The sequence below is a fragment of the Pipistrellus kuhlii genome, unplaced genomic scaffold (genome assembly GCF_014108245.1).
Source record: "Pipistrellus kuhlii isolate mPipKuh1 unplaced genomic scaffold, mPipKuh1.p scaffold_m20_p_9, whole genome shotgun sequence".
Classification (NCBI taxonomy): Eukaryota; Metazoa; Chordata; class Mammalia; order Chiroptera; family Vespertilionidae; genus Pipistrellus; species Pipistrellus kuhlii.
Window position 1 is genome coordinate 29,068,316 of NW_023425595.1, and position 18,684 is coordinate 29,086,999.

The 18,684-nt window shown below is 47.9% G+C and overlaps 1 protein-coding gene across 3 annotated transcripts in view; it reads right to left on the bottom strand.

The window, feature by feature from the left end:
* Window positions 1-18,684, bottom strand: part of PPFIBP2 (PPFIA binding protein 2) — a 129,974-nt gene that overhangs the window by 75,969 nt on the left and 35,321 nt on the right. For all 3 annotated transcript variants that reach the window (XM_036426660.2, XM_045577976.1, XM_045577977.1), the window contains exon 3: window positions 11,554-11,768. In XM_036426660.2, the coding sequence (XP_036282553.1) occupies window positions 11,554-11,768 (215 nt within the window). The remainder of the gene's footprint in view (window positions 1-11,553; window positions 11,769-18,684) is intronic.

Below are 18,684 nucleotides of genomic sequence, written 5' to 3' on the forward strand. Positions count from 1 at the left end.
CGGCCGTGTTAGGCAGGCCTTCTTCATTTTTTTTTTTTTCTGTCTAAAAGCCTAAGAAAGTCAAATGAAGACATTTGCCCAGCGTCCAAGGCAAATGTAGCTGACTTCCTGCCCTGGCAGAATATGGAGTGACCACATGGCATGTGGTAAAGGTGTTTCTGGGGCTCCAGCGAGGAAGAGGCCTAGGAGCTGATCTGGGGGCTCCACAGAGAGACAGGGCCCAGTCCCAGCCCCCGCCCCCTGGGAGGGAGGCGTGGTGTTCTTCATAGGTTTTGGTGTGAGAGGAGGAAAGAGGGGACGAAGAAGAGAACGGACTGTGGGAACAGCTCCCACCTGTCTGTGTGGAGCTGCCTGCTCACCATCCCCGCCCCGCCACCAGCCCCACAGATGACAGTTTATGTATCTGCCCTTTTTACCAGCCTGGGGACATGTGTCTGAGCCCTGATTCGCTGCTCTAACTCCCATGCCTGGCACAATTCTTGCTACATGGTAAGAACGGACACAGTTGTGTGTTTTTTTGAACGAAAGAATGAGGCTCAAATGGCAAGACTGGCAAGAAAGGACTGAAGTTCTACTTGGAGAAAACAAGTCTTAAGGTCTGTTGTTCCAGACTAAAGATGCTTGACTCAAAGAGGAAAGGACAAGGCCAGTTTCGCCCATTAGCTCAACTCCTGTGTGATGCACTGGTTGTGGGGAGGAGACTGGGAAAGGAGAGGCGGGAGGGAGGGGCAGAGGGAGGGATCCAGACAAGTTGCAGCTAAATTCCTGACATATTTTGATGGTATCCTCAAGGAGCAATTCTTACCTCAGCTCCCCACTTTTTAAAAACACCAAAGTACATTTTATTTCTTTGTAATTCAACCTAAAAATCCACAAAACAACATTCCAAAAGAGCTAAAAACAGGGTGTGTGCGTGTGTGTGGCTGGTGGCTGAGATGCAGTGGATACAGGAGCAGCAGGCCCCTTTACACGCACTATCCCCCAGATGGCAGCTGGCCCAGATGTGACCCCATCAATGTGCCAGCAAGTCAAGCCCTGGTCTCCCCACCTCACTCAGAAGCCCCCCCCACTCCCACCCCACCCTAGGCACCTCACAGCGGTTCACAGAGGGGCTTTGGGGAATCAGATAGGCTACTGGTATTTGTATATATAAGTCATTATATAGTTTTCATCAGAAAATGATCCATGATTCCCAAAAGATCGGAAGCCTGGTCTGTACTTGGCTTCTGTGGTTACTCCGGAAGGTTTAGGCTGCCCCTAGGAAGGAGGGGTGAGATTTCTGCTTCCCCTACACTGCCTCTTTGAGGTTGAGTCTCAGTCCCTGAACCAATCTGTGAAGAGAGAAATTCTGGGAACCACACAGGGCACACAATAGGGGTCATAGCGGTGACCCTGACAGCCCTCGGGTCCTTCCCCAAAGCAGTTCACTCACTGGCACCGGCTCCTCATTATTGCCTGCTACAGAAACAGGCAGGAGCCTGGGTACCACTCAGGGTGCTTTCCCTCCCCCTCACCTCAGGGCCTAGAGGGCACCCCAGGACAGCCACCTTCCTGGCTGGAATCCCAGGTATGTGTAGGAATGAGTGGGGGTGGGGCTTGTGAGGTTTTGCTCCTCCTGCGGCTGCCAGGAGTCAGCAGTATCTTATCAGACAGAACTGGGCCGAAAGGGGTCTTGTGAGGTCACCTGCCATTCTGCCGACCTATTACCTGAATCCTGAGCTCCAGCTCAGCTCTGAGCCTTGTCCTGAGCCCTGGTGACAGGGGCCAGGCGGATGCAGGTAAGTCACACAGCAGGTGTGCTGCGCCGAAGTGGAGAGGGAAGAAGAGAAGGTTGACAGAGGCGAGCTCCGGACCCTGCTCTTTTGGGCTGACAGTCAAGCCCTTGCTCGTAAAATAGCATCCTGGCCGCTGTAGCCCAGGGTCCCCACAGTGCACAGCACCCGGGGCAGGACAAGGGTCAGCGCAGTTTCCCTATAAAGAGCCAGACGGCAAACGTTTTGGACTTGGCGGGCCATATGGTCTCTGTCACACTCAACTGCCAATTGCAGTGCAAAAGCAGCCACAGACAACACGCAAGCCAACGAGCGTGGCCGAGTCCCAGCAACATTTTATTCATGGGCCCTGAAAATGGAATTTCATGTCATTTTTACTTCACAACATATTCTTCCTGGGACTTCTCTCAATCACCCAAACATGTAAGAACCATTCTTAGCTCATGGGGCGTAAGGACGAGACAGCGGGCCGAAGGCAGGCCACGGACGTCTGACCCCTGGGCCAAAGATGCAGTGTGTCCCTGCCTACCACGATCCACCTGGGCCGGAGGGAGTTATTGTAAGAGTCAGATTCTAACCCGGTAGGTTGAAACCGTGCATCACTAGCAAGCTCTCAGATGCTGCTCACACTGCTGGTCTCAGGATCTTAGCGGAGCAGGAAGACCTTTCAAAGTTCCTTGAATCACAGGCTACTGAGCAAATTTGCCTGGAAGCAGGAATTCCCTGGAGCCTGCCCGCCTGCCCACCAGCGGTGCCTGAGAGGGCAGAGGACCCTGTGGTGTGTGACTCTGGCTGGCCTTCCCCTCGGGTGGCCAGGAGTCTACATGCTCAGACCTCAAGTTATGCTAACCTGGCAACATCCCCCACCAGGTCCCTGGGGGTCTGAAGCAGGAAATCGCGTGGGGAAGGATTTATTTGCTCTTTCACCAGTGTTTGCACATTCTTGGCCATTTATAAACATTGGTTCTTAGGGGCTGAAATAGTCTCCTCAAGTCAGGCCTGAAAGGAACCAGATCGCTAGAATTTAGTAGGGTAGAAATTACTTTGCGGGAGAAGGGAGTGAAAGGGGGAGGGTAAGGAAGGGGTAGCCAAAATTCATGAAAAATAAAACTGCTAAATTAGCAGTGGCCAAAGGTCCTTAACCTGGGGTCTGTGCCAGGGAAAGTGTATTTGAAATCCCCCACAATATTAGAGGCTGCTCCAGAGCAAGGTCTGGCAGCTGGGGAGGGGGGGGGGGGGGGGAGTACCTACAAGGAGAGCGCCAGCCTCATAGTGCCCCAGCAAGAGGCACCGAAGTTAAGAGGTGTGAACAGGCCTTGTTGCCCTTGACAATGGAAGGTCAGGTCTAAGCTCCCAGGACCAGCCCTCAGCCCTCAGCTCAACTGCCCTCTGCCCAACCACAAACAGTGGGGGCCTCCCAGGCCTGTCCTTTGTCCAAGGAAAATGGGGAAGAACTCTCTTTGCCAGCTGATCCAGGCGCATTGTTTACCAGCTTTACTAATGAGGTGCCATCTTTTCAATTGGGGGAGAGAAAAAAAAAAAGTGTTTTTCTTGTACCAAGTCCATCCATACCTTCTTCCTTGGGATTTACACTTTCCAGATTTGCCCCTGACTCCCACCTAGTGGCTTCTTCCAGTACTGCACAGGCACGAAGAACCCCACCCTCATGCATACCAGCCCTGCCCAGAGCTCCCATTTCTGGGGAGCCAAGCACAGAGGAAAGAAAGAGCTGACACTTAGACTTTCTGAGCACTCAAGTCCACACCTGTCATGGGTGGAGGGCAAGAAACACAGACTGGAAATGGGCTCACAATAGGCTCTGCTTTTTTTTTTTTTTTTTTTTAATTCTTAAAAAATAGGCACCAAATTTTCTCTTCTCTCTTTTAAGACAAAAAGGGTTTCCTATGAACTTTGGACTAAAATTTCAAAATGAAAATGCTCATATATGCATATCTTCTGGCCCATCGTTTGTTCCAGGCCTTGGATGGAGAAGGAGACACGGAGACAAATGAGAAACCCAAGCTCCCAGCTCATGATTCAAACAGCAGCTTTTTCTTCCCACCTGTTTTGCAACTCTCCCGGGCTTTTCAATGTGGTAAACAGATTTGCTCCTCTGGCCAGAATGAAAGGACTGCCTGGGCTGTGTGTGTGGAGCTGGGAGCTGCAGAAGCCACCATCTGTGACAAGGTGGTGGAACTGATGAGGGCGGTGGCCCTGGGTCCTCCTGGGCCTAGGTCTCTTTCTTTGTTTTTTGAAAGATTAGTTATGAAGGTACCTGAACCGGCCTGTAGGATGTCAGAGGTGAGCACACATCCTAGACGGGGCCTCACTTCCCCGGCCCGGCCAGGCTCAGCAGAGGCTGCCCAGTCAGGACATCCTTTCCAATGTCCCTGCAATACCGGCTCCCCTGAGCCTTGGCACCGCACAGCTGCACCTAGAGAGGCTCCCTAACCTGCGTTCACCCAGGAAACCGAAGGTCTAACTAGAGCACATGTGTCAAACACAAGGCCCGCGGGCCAAATCCATCCCGCCAGGCCTTGCAATGTGGCCCGCACCGCGCTGTCATCACTGCACTCCGCTGCGTTTCCATCACAATGACAGTTTATGACTGTTCAGTAAACCATTCGGCCCGCGATTTAGGCTGGATTTTAGATTTTGGCCCCTTCTCTGATTGAGTTCGACACCCCTAAACTAGAGGAAGGCACAGCTGGTGCTTACAGGAGGCCGCTCAATAGAGCCCCTCAGCACACTGCAGGGCTGGGTGCTGGCCCTTTCCTGCAGACAGACTGCCATACCAGCTGCCATTTCTACTGAGGAAACTGAGTCCCAGAGAGGGACAAGGAGGCTGGCCCAAAGCCACATAAAAGGCAGAGCACTGGCCTTTTCGCACGCTCCTCACCTGGCCAGTCTGCTTCCACCTGCCCCAGCACAGTGACCAGGACACCTGCAGCCTTGCAGGGGAAAGGCTGGGTTCCTGCTGAAGCCATGCCTGCTCCATGTACCCCACAGAGGCCGGGATTCTGGAGATTCTCTGCCAACCTCTCTCCCGCCCCTTGGAGCTGGGCTCAGCCCTGATTTGCCGTCGCTCCTGCTGCCGCTGGGTTTGCATGCCTTTCCCCAGACTTCATCTCTAGACGCTGAAGCTGCTGGTATTCACCAAGGACTCCCCGGACCCACAGCCAATGCCATTAGTCAGCAGGACAGACTGGTGCCTGCAGGAGGTGGGAAGTGTATGTTCCAGGCTGATAGAGAAGCACACAGAGTGGCTCCGTCTGGAGACTTTACTGGCTCTGGTATCTCTTGGGCATCTCCCAGGACCTATATCACTAGTCACCACTGTGCAGGAGCTGGGTCCAACTCCCCTCACCAAAGAGGTGTCTCTCCCCCCGCCCTCCCCGCCACACACAGGGCCCACTGGAAGCTCTACCACCCATGCTGGCCATGGATCCACCTACCCAGCCTCCCTTCAGCCACGCCAAGCAGATGTGGGAAACGTGACACTCCTTCCAGAGTCAAGGGAGAGCCACATTCCCGGAAGTGGTCGTAGCGGCACCAGCCCCTTTGGGCCTATGGCACACGTCAGTGTCACTGACAAGCACCACTCTCCTTTCTCAACTTCAGACCGCCTGGTGGGGCTCAGGGGCTCCTGACCAGAAACAGCCATATCCCCCCTCGGGACATCGTCGCACACCTCACCGCAGGCCTGGGAGGTGGCTGCAGGGAGGGGAAGGAGGTTGCCCCTTTCTGGAACTCGGCTCTGTTCCCATCACAGCGGAGAAGCCTCAGCCTTCCGGCCTGGGCCTCAGCTTCCTCTTCTGTGACCCTCTGTGACCCCGAGGGTCCGTGTGGTGTGTACCACAGCACAGGGCGGCCTCCTGATGCCTCTCTGCAGGCCAGGCCCAGCTCTCTCGGGCTGCAGGGAACTTTCCCCACACAACAGCCTAGCACGGAGCCTCCTGGTGCTCCCCCAGCTTTCCAGGACAGGCCCAGAATTCAGAAAAAGGTACTGCTCCTAGAACAAGAGAATCCAGGCCCTGTGCTGCTTTCCTCACGGAAGCCCCAGAGGATGATCCCAGCTCAGAGAGCCCCACACATACCTTCCAGGCCAGAAGCCTGCCTTCCCTCCTTCTGCTGGCTGCCAAGGAAGGTGGGGGCTGTTTCAGGCCTCAGAGCCTCTACTTGGTCTTCAGGATGAGTCCCACCTATTTATAATTACCTCCCCAGAGAGCATTTGCAGTTGCCAACCACTCTGTGTCCAGCCCTGCCAACCCAACACCCAGGACCCCTCTCCCCCACACAGATGGTGGTCCAGGACTAGTCTATCTGCTGTTTATTTCATTCTAACCACCAGCCACTGCCTCTTCAGCAGCCCCTGTTTTCCTAGGGAACTACATATGCCAATACCTGTGCCTGAAGATCCACAGTCCCTGATGTATATCAACAAGAGAAAACCACATTTCCTGCCATTTAATCTTTCTCCTCTGGCCGCAGCTGATTGGCTCTTGGATGGAAACCTGACCCAAGGGGAGCTAATTCAAAAAGCCTTTAAAAATTTTTGTTTGTTTGTTTGTATGTTGTTGGTTTTTTTGTTTTGTTTGTTTTTTTTTGCACTTAACGTTTCTTTGTAGGCCGGGAGGACTTAGTTCAAAAATTATGAGCTAAGCCAATCTGATTCTCTCCTTCAGGAATTTGAGTTCACACACACTCACAGGGAGAAAACATAAAAAGAATTAGTCAACAGGAATAAAATCAAACTTCAAGGACGTGTGGCAGTTGCTCTGAGCAGTCTTCCTAAGGACCATTCATTTCCCCCACTTCATCATGGTTCCCTCCTGACACGGGCCACCCCCCACTCAGGGGGATGAAAGTACCAGGACTTGTTTCCTAGCTTTCCTTGCAGCTAGGGTATGCACATGTGAACAACGGTGAGCAAATGCTGATCACTGGGACCATGGAGAAGTCTGCAGGAAGGTTTCAGAGAAGGACGTCCCTTCCTAATGAGAGAAAAATAAAAAAAGACATGTCCTACCTCTGAACAGGCTGTGTCTGTGTGAGGCTGAGTTGCCTGGCACTGCAGGAGCCATCCAGCATCTGCTAGGGGATACATCTGAGGGAAACCAACACCCTGAGGACGGTGAGGCAGAAAGATGGGAAAAGCCAGAGCCCTTGAGGTCATCCCAGAGTCACTGATTTAACCCTGGGACCGCCCTCCCCACATCCTCTGGACATCTTCTTAGTGACATATAAACCTCCTTATTGTTCATGCCACTCTATTGGAGAAAGAATCCCAATGACAGAGATGTCACAAGGCAGAGTGGGACCATGCCAGGCCAATGGAGGACAAAGCAGTCACTGAGGCTGTCTAGCGAGAATAGTGCAAACATTCAAGGGATGCACAGATACCGTGAATGAGAAGGGACCAGGCTGCCTGCCTGCCTGTCCCTCAGGTCACCTTACTAGTTCCAATTCCAGTTCTAAGCCACATGCGATTTATTTTTTAAATAATTCAAGCAAGGCTCTGCTTTGAGGCAGTGCTTCTCAAACTTTAATGTCCATAAGAGTCACCTGGTGATAGTTCAGTGGGTCTAGGGTAGGGGGTCCATATTCTGCACTTTTTTTCTTACAAGCCACCAGGGGATACCAACGCTGCTGGTCCACAGACCACATCTGGGTAGCAAAGGCTTCTAACTAAAAGTGCCAATCTAAAAAGTACCCGTGGATCTGTAACATCATCAACAATAAAAAGAAAAAAGTACCAGTGATTCATGGATGTGGATGTTATTTCCACACAGATAAGACCGACTATGGAATGTGAGTGCACCCGAATTGTAAAACAACTTTTGTCTGCAAGACCTAAAATACAGAGACAGGCTGTCTCTGTGCAAAATCAAAACATTAATATCCAGCCCTGGTATTATGGAATGTTTATATGAACTTCTGACCCCCAGAAAGTACACCATTCATAGGTTGCTGATGGCCATAATTACTCGAAAAGATTTATGAATGCAACGATTTTTAGAAAAATCGTTCCAAAGGAAGGCATTCCCCCAACTATTATAAATAACCCCAAAAGAGATCTACAAATCTGAACACAAGCTGTTTTTGCAATGAATCCTGAAAAAAACAATAACTCTATCAACTGCCTTTGAATTAAAAAAAAATTTTTTTAAGCTTTTCGGATAAATTACAAACATCAGGTCACATAGCACACTAAAAAGCACTGCAGATGAATTAGAGTGAAGCATAGGCTAATTATCAAACCATAAACCTACTGGAGGAAGATAAAGGTATTACTTGACCCGAATGTGAGAAAAGCGTTTCTAAAGACAAAAAGGAAACCAGGAACCCAAACAGGAAAGACTGATAGAGTTTACTACTACAATCCTTTTAAATTCCATGTCTCAAAAAGCCCCACGAAGGACATTTAAAAGCAACATGAGGAAAATAAATGCTGCCAATAAAGCAAAGGGCCAATCATAGAGGTCATTTAAATACACAAGGAAAACACCAACATTCTAATAAAAAAAAAAAGCATAGAATATGAGAAGACCAGGGTAGGGAACACATACTCAGGGACCCAAAGTGATCTCTAGGGTGTGACCAAAGAAAATATTGAAACTATTTTTTAGCCTGTCCTTTAAAAATCTCTACTTTGGGGACTGATTTATAATTTACATACAAAAGGACATTACTGCTTAGGTGAATATGTGTATATGGAGAATGAAACTTTTTTCAGATGGGGTATGAGATCAACATTCAGAGACCATTCAGAACAACAAATACAAAACTAATGAAAAAAATGTTTAACTTTCCTACTAAACAAGCCAATGCAACAATGATAAAAGGAAAGCATTTCCCCTATGAAATTAATAAAGCTGTGCGTATGTGTTTTTTGTTTTTTTTTTAATTTTAGGTATTATTATTGATCAGGATGCACAAAAGCCCCACTAATGAAAATATAAATGAGTACAATCTTTCTAGAAAGTGGTTTGGAAAAATGTATCAAGATATTAATACCTTTGGATTACAGCAACCAGATTTAGCAAACTGCATGGGACATACAGATGATTCATTGCTGGTGTAAAACTCAAATTTAACTGAGCATCCTGTATATTGTCTGTTATCCTTACTTAACTCTGTAATATCTCTTTTAGAACTCTGTGTTTAGGAAATATCTAAAGCTAAAGACAAATATTTCTGGACAAATACATTCTCTGAAGCAATGCCCTATATTAGTGAAATATTGAAAATAATTTTAAAATGTCTATATTAGAGAAACGGTCACAAATTCAGGCACATCATACCAGGTAGAAGCACCGAATTACTGCGCTGTAAAGACTGTTGGGAAGACACTGCAATGGGTCTCTTGGTTCAGTGTGGTAAGGTCCTGAGAGAGCTGAGGCGGGGCATTTAAAATAAACAGGCGCAAAACTGCTCTGCAGCCTAATGCAAGGCTCAGGGAGCCGTGGAGAAGGCTGAGTTACACAGGGACCCAGGCACACAGTGAGAGGCCAGCCCAAGGGCAGAGAGAATAGAGTTGACAAGTGACTCCTGGAGAGGGATTATGGCTGATGGGAATGGGGATATCCACTGTCCAACCCTTGGTTTTAAGTTTTATTTTCTGCATTGGAATAGTCTTCATGTAAGTTCACCATCTCTTGCCCATAATTCTGAAACCCAAAAAAAGCACTTAAACAGTCTTTTTTTTTTTTTTTTTTTTTTTTTTTTTTTTTTTTTTTTAACTTGGTGCCAACTTATTTGACAGCAAAACCTGACCTGAACTGGCAGGAGAATATGTGTGGTCTTTCTTTCTCCCACTTCATGCGGATGCTCACAAGTTTTTCTGAAGAAATGTTCACGTGTTTCTGTCCTGTACCTGCTAGAGACGGTATATATTATATGATATATACGCACTGTCTCACCTTCCTAAAGTTCAATAGTTCTGAGTTCTAAAACACACCTGGATCCAAGGATATCAGACTGAGGACTATGGACCTGTCATAAAATTGTCTTTAACCACTGCACCCTGGGTCGCAGTGGGAGCAGGAACAGAGAGAGGGTTGGTATCTGTGCCTGGGGTAAAGTGGGCACAAGAGATGCAGCTGTTCAGACAGGAGGGCAAAAGATGGCCCATGATGACTGGAGAGAAGCCAGGATCAGCGTCATGGAGCTGATCAGCATTGTGGGGGTACAGTGACAGCAGAGGGCCCCTCATGGAACTCTAGGGAAGCTGAGGGAGAGGAGAGAGAACCAATGACTGAAGCCATGCACCCTGCATCTCCCAACCACGGTTAAACGAATAAATGAGCAACGGGGCTTCTATCTGTGACCATCACAAGCCTGAGAGGACCACCGAGGACTGTCTTCCTTTGGGGAGGAGATGAGGGGCAGGTTTTCAAACCTAAACTATATCATGCCCACGTGAAACCCAACCAGCAACCTCTTCCACCTTCCTCTCCAAGCAGTGTCTGGGTGTATTAGCTTCCTATTGCTGTATTAATAAATTACCACAAACCAAGTGGCTTATAGAAACACACAAGTATTGATTACAGTTCTGAGAGCCAGAAGTCTGAAATGGGTCTCACTGGGCTAAAATCAAGGTGATGGCAGGGCAGTGTTCCTTCTGGAGATTTTAGGGGAGAGTCTACTTTCCCAGCTCCTAGCAGCTGCCTACATTCCTTGGCTCTCCGCCCCCTTTCCATCTTTAAAAGCAACAGCAGATGTGTTGAGTCCTCAAATCACGTCTCTGACACTGACTCTGCCTCCTCCTTCCACTTATGTTTTGGGGTTTATGTTGGGCCCACTTGGATAATCCAGGCTACCTGCCCTATTTAAAACTTAGCTGATTAGCAACCTCGATTACACGTGCTACTTTCTGCTTTGCCATGTAACATACCAAATTCACAGGTCTGGCAATGAGTATGTGGACATTTTTGGGAGGTCATCATTCTCCCCACCACACTGGTGTAGAAATATCCAGAACACCAGGCAGACAGCCGACATAATGGAAATATTGAATAACACATATACTGAATATAATTGTTCAGTGATCGGAGGAAGGCATGGGGATGAGACTACTGACAGAGGCCTCTTGAACAGAAAGCAGGCTAGGGCACCTGGGATGTAACCTGTAACAAACGGTATGGCCTCTGAACAAGGGGGGCTCAACTTCCTGGGTATGTGATTTCCAACGTCAAGTCCCCCTCCTAATTCAGTGCTCCTGTTCCTGCCTTCCTCACTCTATGCATACTTTCCAATTTTGACTCAGATTTGCAGAACGATGGCTTTAGAGGAAGACTGCACCCCAGCCTTCATCCTCCAATTTAATTTAGGTAATCATGTGCTTCCTCGGCTCCCCAAGTTCTGCCCTCCAGCCCTGGAATAACTGCATTCCAGGTCAACCCCTCAGTGGGCTCGCTCCTCACCTGACCCATTCCCAGATGTTACTAGTGTCTTAATGCTGACCCCCCTATTCAGTAAGTGGTCCATGAAATCCTGAGGAGGGACCTTCCACATTTGCTGTTCTCTGGCCTGGCTTCCCTTTCTCAGGCGAGGGGCTGGAGTGCACAGTCAGGCTGACTGTGGTGCTTGAGCAATTTGGCTAGGTTCTACCCTCCTCCTGGGCAGGACCACGCGGTGGGGGTTGACTGCAGCTGGACTGGAAGCAAGAAAAGACTGGAAGGTGGACAGATGAAGTAACATCCCCAGGCGGTGGTGGCGTTCCTTGGACTCCGTGATGATACCCTCAGTGGTTCCCCAGACAGGCCTGGGGCCTACTTACCAAGCTCTCCTCGAACCACTCCTTTATGTAGGCAGCTGTGGGGCCTGGGATCTGGCTCAGGAGCACCGCCCTCTCCTGAGGACGCTCCAGCGTCTGCAGGGCCAGCCGCAGGTCCTCCACGAGATGGAGCACTGGCAAGGGGTTCAAGTAGGAGGCCGGGGAGGCCAGTCCAGGCTCACAGGTACCGTCACCAATATCTGCACCCGTTTTCGTGCCTAAAGCAAGAGAGGCAGGAACCCTGGTAAGTAGAGTGGACACCATGAGAAGGGAAGGGAGTGAAAGGGACGGATAAGAGGGGAAAGGGACGGATAAGAGCCCAGAAGACCACTTCGGCCTCAGCAGAGTCTCTCACAAAGTAAATTCAGCAGAACCCATCCTCAACTCTGGGCTGGGCTGGGCGTGACAGAAAGAGGCCTATCAGAGGTGATGGCTGTGCCCAGGGGGGGCTAACGTATGGACTTTCACACCATCAGTCAATGGGAAAACACAGCCAGCCCTCACCACGGACCCAACACAATGAGATGCAATTCTTCAGCTTTTAGATTACTACTCTTGTTTTTCTTTAAATTAACATGGTAGTCTGCACATATGACTGGCAAAAGTTCCTGCTACCATGGCATGGCATCCCTCATGCTAGGGTGGTGCCTGGCCAGTGACGTGCTGTCATCAGCAGATGCAGCGGGAGGGACGCCGCATCAGGGCTGGCGAGGGGTTAGTGAACTGAGCTTCTTCCTGGATCTCCCCAGTTAGAAAAACTCTTATCTGCTGGCGCCCTTGCATTTTAACCGGTACTGCTTTACTCTGTGTATCCACATCTCATCTCCCCGCCGTGGTCCTGAAGCCTCTGAGGGCAGAGACCCTGTCATATTGGCTGAGTTCCTAGCACGGAGCTCCTGCCCAGTGGGTGTGGAAGGGGAATCGGACTGCATGGCCGCACCTGGGCTTGGACGAATAGCTAGAAGCAGGCGTCTTCAAACTACGGCCCTCGGGCCACATGCGGCCCGCAGAGGAGTCTGATCCGGCCCGCCAGGTTTTTTGGGCAGTGAGCGCAGCTGAGGTGTTACAGTAGGAATTAGTAGTTCATATAGTCCGGCCCTCCAGCTCTCTGAGGGACCGTGATCTGGCCCCCACTTTAAAAAGTTTGAGGACCCCTGAGAGGGACAAGTGCTTAGCCTTCCTTGAGATCAGGGCTGTTGACTCAGCTCTTCCTAATTTGATGTGTTCCACATAGGACTGTTTTTGCCTTTCTAAACCCCATCATTTAATTTTTTTTTTTTTAAAGTCTTTTTGCTTAAGGACATTGATGTATTTTTTCAAAACAAAACTGGGGAGACACAGTCTACTAAAGGATTTCTATGCTGCTTTAGGAAATACTTTAGGAAATATGGTTTAGATGGACGTCAGGCCTGCAGGGTAGCCGTGGATTTGAAATCAGGCCCCGGCCTTCTGTTTGAACCCCTTGCCGGAGCTCCATCTTGTGGAGTTTCTAGGGCATGTGGACTGTTTACAAGGCCAATAGGATAAATTATTTGAAATCAGGCCCCGTCTGGAAAATGTGGGCTGCGGGGCCACCACATTCATGGCTACACTGCAGGCCTGATATCCAATTCCAGGCCCTTTACTCTCCTAAGAGCCAGCCTACTCCTTACCAGGGCAGCTTCTGGAATGAGAAATCCACACAGAAGGAAACAATTACCGTTTGATTACCGGTTTGCTTCCTGAAAGTGCAGGATAGAGAGAACCATGGGTCATAACCCACAAGACCGTGGCTCTGGGGAGCCAGGGAACTGCCTGACCCCCCACGCTCCTGTGTGCACTCAGCACTCTCCTGCTGCTACAGATCCAACTTAGAGTCGATGAGGAGGCCCCAGCCTAAGTTCAGGCCAGAAAACAGACAGAAGCAGAGCAAGACCCCCAATCTCCACACAATTGCTGAGTAACCAACCCCTTTCTGTCCTGGACACACTCCAGCACACACACACACACACACACACACACACACACATCTTTATAAATGTAGGATGAGTCAGGCCAAAAGTAATTGAGAAGACTGAGACTTTCATTAACTTTCAATCACTCTGTGGTCTTGGACAACAGGAAACAAAAGTAAACACACACACATACCTTTATACCAGTAATTACAATAATTATAAGTGCATTGAACTCACTCATTTAAACTCAAAAATTTGAGTAATGGAATAAAAGAATCCCAATTCTTTAATTATGACACTGAATGATTGAACTATAAAGTGGTTCAAAAGTAGAACTAAATTATTCCATACAATGGAGTAGGTATGTTGATTAAACTATTAAAAACAGCTACACACACATAATCACTGGATAAAATGATAAAAATAAATTTAAAAATCATCTAAATAGTATAAAAATGGAGCCATAATTTTTTTTTTAATTTATTTTTTGGTTAATCCTCACCTGAGCATATTTTTCCATTGATTTTTAGAGAGAGTGGAAGGGAAGGGGAGGGACAGAGATACATATGTAATGTATCCTCAGGCTACCTCAGGCACCCTGACCGGGGCTGGGGATTGAGCCCACAACCGAGGTAGAGGCCCTTGACCGGAGTTTAACCTGGGACCTTCCAGCCTAAAAGCTGATGCTCTATCCAGTCCGCAGGCTGGTGCTCTCTCCAAAGTCAAACATGCTAGGGCTGGAGCCATAATTTTAAAATTTTTCCACAGAGGAAATATCAAGCCACATGCTTTTTACAAGTGAGTTCTTCAGGAAGTGAATAATTCTTTCTTGTTCAGGGCAGAAAAGGAGGGAATGCTCCCAGCTCACACAACCAGAAGCACCTGCCCGTGCAGCTTGCGGATTGGCACGTGAACCATGCCCTGGCGCTGGGCACCTGAGCGGCCCTCAGCACTGCAAAGGGAAACCACAGACCTTCCTGTGGTGAACTGGGGTAAACAGACCCTAAACACACACTTCCAAACCCAATCCCACGGTAGGTAAAAAGGATAACACATTGTGATATCACCCCTTGGGAAATGACAGATCCAGCAAAGCCAAAAGGAAGATAAAAAAATAAAGGAGTGAGATATATATATAAACAACAAAGAACAAATAGCAAACTATGTCCAAACAACTAGAGATGGCATGTGATGTTCAAGCACATAGAAAGCAGTTTTCAAAACTGACCATAGACAACCATCAGGAACTGCTGTGAGGAGGACCTATCACTCTTCCCACATGTCCCTGAGAAGGGAGGCCGCATTTGTGGTGCCTCTCTTGGGTCCCCTCATTCGATTTTCCTCAAGGGAGGAACGGCTCCTCTGATGAGAGAGCTGAAAGAAGGAATTCTCTTTGAAGCCACCTGACCCTGGGTGCGAGCATTCTCCTCACGAAGGCTTCCTGAGACCAGTTCTGCCCCAGCAAGGTGGAAGTCTGGAGTTTGGAATTAAGTTTAATTGGGGGAGGGGGTGCTTTTGTGCCGGTAGGATGGGAGGTATTTGAAGTCCTAATGGTGGCTTGAGGCCAAGCTAACCTTCCTAATAAATAAAACTAATAATAAAGCTGATATTTTGTCTCCCTTTCTCTTTTTCTATTCCTACATTGGTTTAAAACTAAGGAAGGGAATAAAAAGATATTGTTTATTGATCATTGTGCTAGCCAAAATAATGACACCCCCCAAAAAAAAAAATATATATATATATATATATATATATATATATATATATATATGTCCATAACCTATCCATGCCCTGAAGCTGGGCACCGGAGTGGAACCTACAAATGTATTACCTCACATGCCAAAAGGGGTTTTACAGATGTAATTAAGAGTCACGAGATTGGGAGATTATTCTGGATTATTAGTTAGTCACATAAGCTCTTAAATCAGGACATGAAGGCAGAACATTGAGTCAGAAATGAAAGGTGAGGACTTGAAGATGGATGAAGGAGTCCATAAGTCAAGGAAGGTGACAGCATTATAGCAGCAACAGGGCAGGCAGTGGCAGACAAGTTGTACAGAGAAAACCCTCCAAAGATGCACTGCACACACACATTTTTTACAGCAATCAAACCGTCAGAGCTCAGAACCTCAGGGTAAGAGCATGTGAGCTGTGTTTGCCCCGTAGGCCACTGCCAAGTCCCTGATATCTTAACACCTGGGCTTGAATGGGCCACTTGAGGGGGACAGAGACAGTTTAGGGATTGAGCAGAGGGAGAGACTGGATGGGGGACGTCTGTATAATGCCAGGATTCAAAAGGACAATACCTTCAGTAAATCAATGAGAAAAAAGAGAACGATGGTGCTGGACAGTGCTTGCCACTATGGGTCATTGCCACCTCTTCACACAAAACAGAGTCTCTGACATCTGAGCCCGCTAGATAACCCCAAACTTCCACTCTGACTCTCTTAAGTTCAAAGTCACAGAAGAACACTCTCCACCTGAACCCTGAACGGGAAGCAGGGGACTCCGTTACTGACGACTGCTGTGCGCCGACCTACTTCTGAGGGCGTAGACGAGACCAATTACCTGTGCTGAGCATGGACTTGTCGTGTGACCTTCAACACCACAGTAAAATCATTATGGGCCAAGGTAAATAATCTCAGTCTCCATCGGAACTTTTTCTACCCTCAATCTTTAAATCTTAAAAAAAAAAAAATCAAAAAAAAATCGCAACAAACAAAAACCCAACCCCGATACTAACCAGAACTGGCAGAAAGTCCCAGACAGAGCAAGCTCTTTTATTACGGTCATAAAACAGGCTCCTTTTAACTATTCCTCATTCCTGGGTACAGCTTGCAAATAATCGCATGAGTAACCTCTTGCCACCGTGAGAGGAATAAGTGGCCCTCTGTGTCCTCCCTGCAGGGCTCTCTGGTCCTATTGCAGAAGCGGCCTCACTGAGCAGCCACTGAGCCTGTAAGCCACACACCAAGCCCTCCGCAACATTAGCATATGTGGCAGTTGCTCTGGGCCATCCAGAGGAATGCAATTAAGCCATGCAGAGTTCAATTTTAATTGTCAACACTGTAATTCAATTATAGTATTATTTGCAGGTGCATCAAAGGGACCAATTGGAGGAAGATCAGATGGAAAGTTAACAGGTACTAGAAGCTACAACAATAGTCTTTTGTACCAGAAACGCATTATTTTTACCGGGGCTCTGGGGTCTTCAACAGTCACCTTTCCCCAGTTTTCTGGCATAAAATTCCAGGGTTCCACTCAAGTAGTCACACTTAGATTATACTGATTTAGGCTTTAAGGATTCAACCGTACAGAAAGTTTCATTGAATGGTCCTATTCGTGCTTACACGGCATTTCATTCTCATATAGCCCCAGAGCCCCCTGAGTGCAGAGATGAGGGTTGCCACACGATGGCTCAGGGTGGGAATGCTTGGATGTGAACATCAGGATGTCCTCAGAATATTCCTGGCCATGTTGTTCCTGGGGGCGATGATCTCCTGCATCATCTTCACGGATTGGTGGAGCAGGACAGTTTCATTTGTAGTGAATGCTTAGTCACATAAAGACACCTTTAGGGCCTAAAGGTTACTCCTTTTGGAAAGAGGTTTGGGAAGTGAACAGTCACTTATCAGACTATAAAGCAATTTATAAAGGGAATTTCCGTATGTAGAGTTATGATTATGAATAATCATTATTGAAGGCATTGTGTCTGTTTTAGGAGGAATTCGTGTTGTTTGTGCATAACTGGTTGCTATTTGGGGTGTGCAGGAAGTCCACGACATTTTCTTCCATTGGAATAAGTGATGATGGTGTTTTCATAAAGTGAGAGAATGCAGCCCTTGGGTACTCACTTAAGTACTTTAACAGGCAAAAGCAATGGTGTTTCGGTAGTGCTGGCACTACTTGATATCATCTGGCTGAAATTAATAAGAGAATTGAAATAGGAAAGGAGGGTTTAAAGGTTCTCACAAAGATGTCATTTCTGCGGAATCTCTGGTATCATGATGTGGTGCCACCGTTTGAAACTTTCTTATAACTGTGCCACCCTGTAAGCCACATGTGTCAAACACAAGGCCCGCGGGCCAAATCCGTCCCGCCAGGCCTTGCAATGTGGCCCGCACCGCGCTGTCATCACTGCACTCCTCTGCGTTTCCATCACAATGACAGTTTATGACTGTTCAGTAAACCATTCGGCCCGCGATTTAGGCTGGATTTTAGATTTTGGCCCCTTCTCTGATTGAGTTCGGCACCCCTACTGTAAGCAAAGGAACCCGTACTTGAAAGTGTCATGTGTAAGAGAGGTGAGAGCAAAGTCACTCTCTAGCTAAGAGACTGGGAGCAAGACAGAAGTGGACCTTGTTCCCAATGAACTCTTTTCTCCTGTAGACCAGGCCCTACCACACACCACCATAGAACTAATCCAGGAACAAAAGGAGCCCAGAAGAGACTCGGATAGGCCTGGACTCAAACATTAGTTCAGCAATTTACTAACACTATGACTTTGGGTGGTAATGTCAATGCTAACATCCACAAAATAAGCAGTAACTGACACCAATTGAGCACTTACCAAATGCTGTACTTGCATTGATTTAATCATCCCAATAATGAGCTAGGTATTATCATTACCACTTTTATCAATAAGGAAACAGAGGCTCAGAGAAATTAAGCCATTTTCCCAAAGATCCCACAGCCAGAGTAAGTGGCTGAGCTGGGATGCTATCCTTGCCAGTCCAACTCCATAGTCCAGTGGTTGGCAAACTGCGGCTCACGAGCCACATGCAGCTCTTTGGCCCCTTGGGTGTGGCTCTTCCACAAAATACCACGGCCTGGGTGAGTCTATTTTGAAGAAGTGGAGTTAGAAGAAGTTTAAGTTTAAAATATTTGGCTCTCAAAAGAAATTTCAATCATGTACTATTGATATTTGGCTCTGTTGACTAATGAGTTTGCTGACCACTGCCATAGTCATAAAATTCCCAAGCTCTGTGGTCCAGTTCAGCCCAACCATCTAGAAAATGAGGATGAGTTCACTATCTTGAGGCAAAGTGTCCAGCACAAAGGCATTCAGTAATTATCATTCTTTTGATCACAAACAGCATAGAACATATGCTCTCCAGACACTCACTAACAACCTCAGTGTTGAATTATCTGTCAAATAGTGCTTATCAAACCCTGTGTGAGCCAATTACTACTCAAGTGA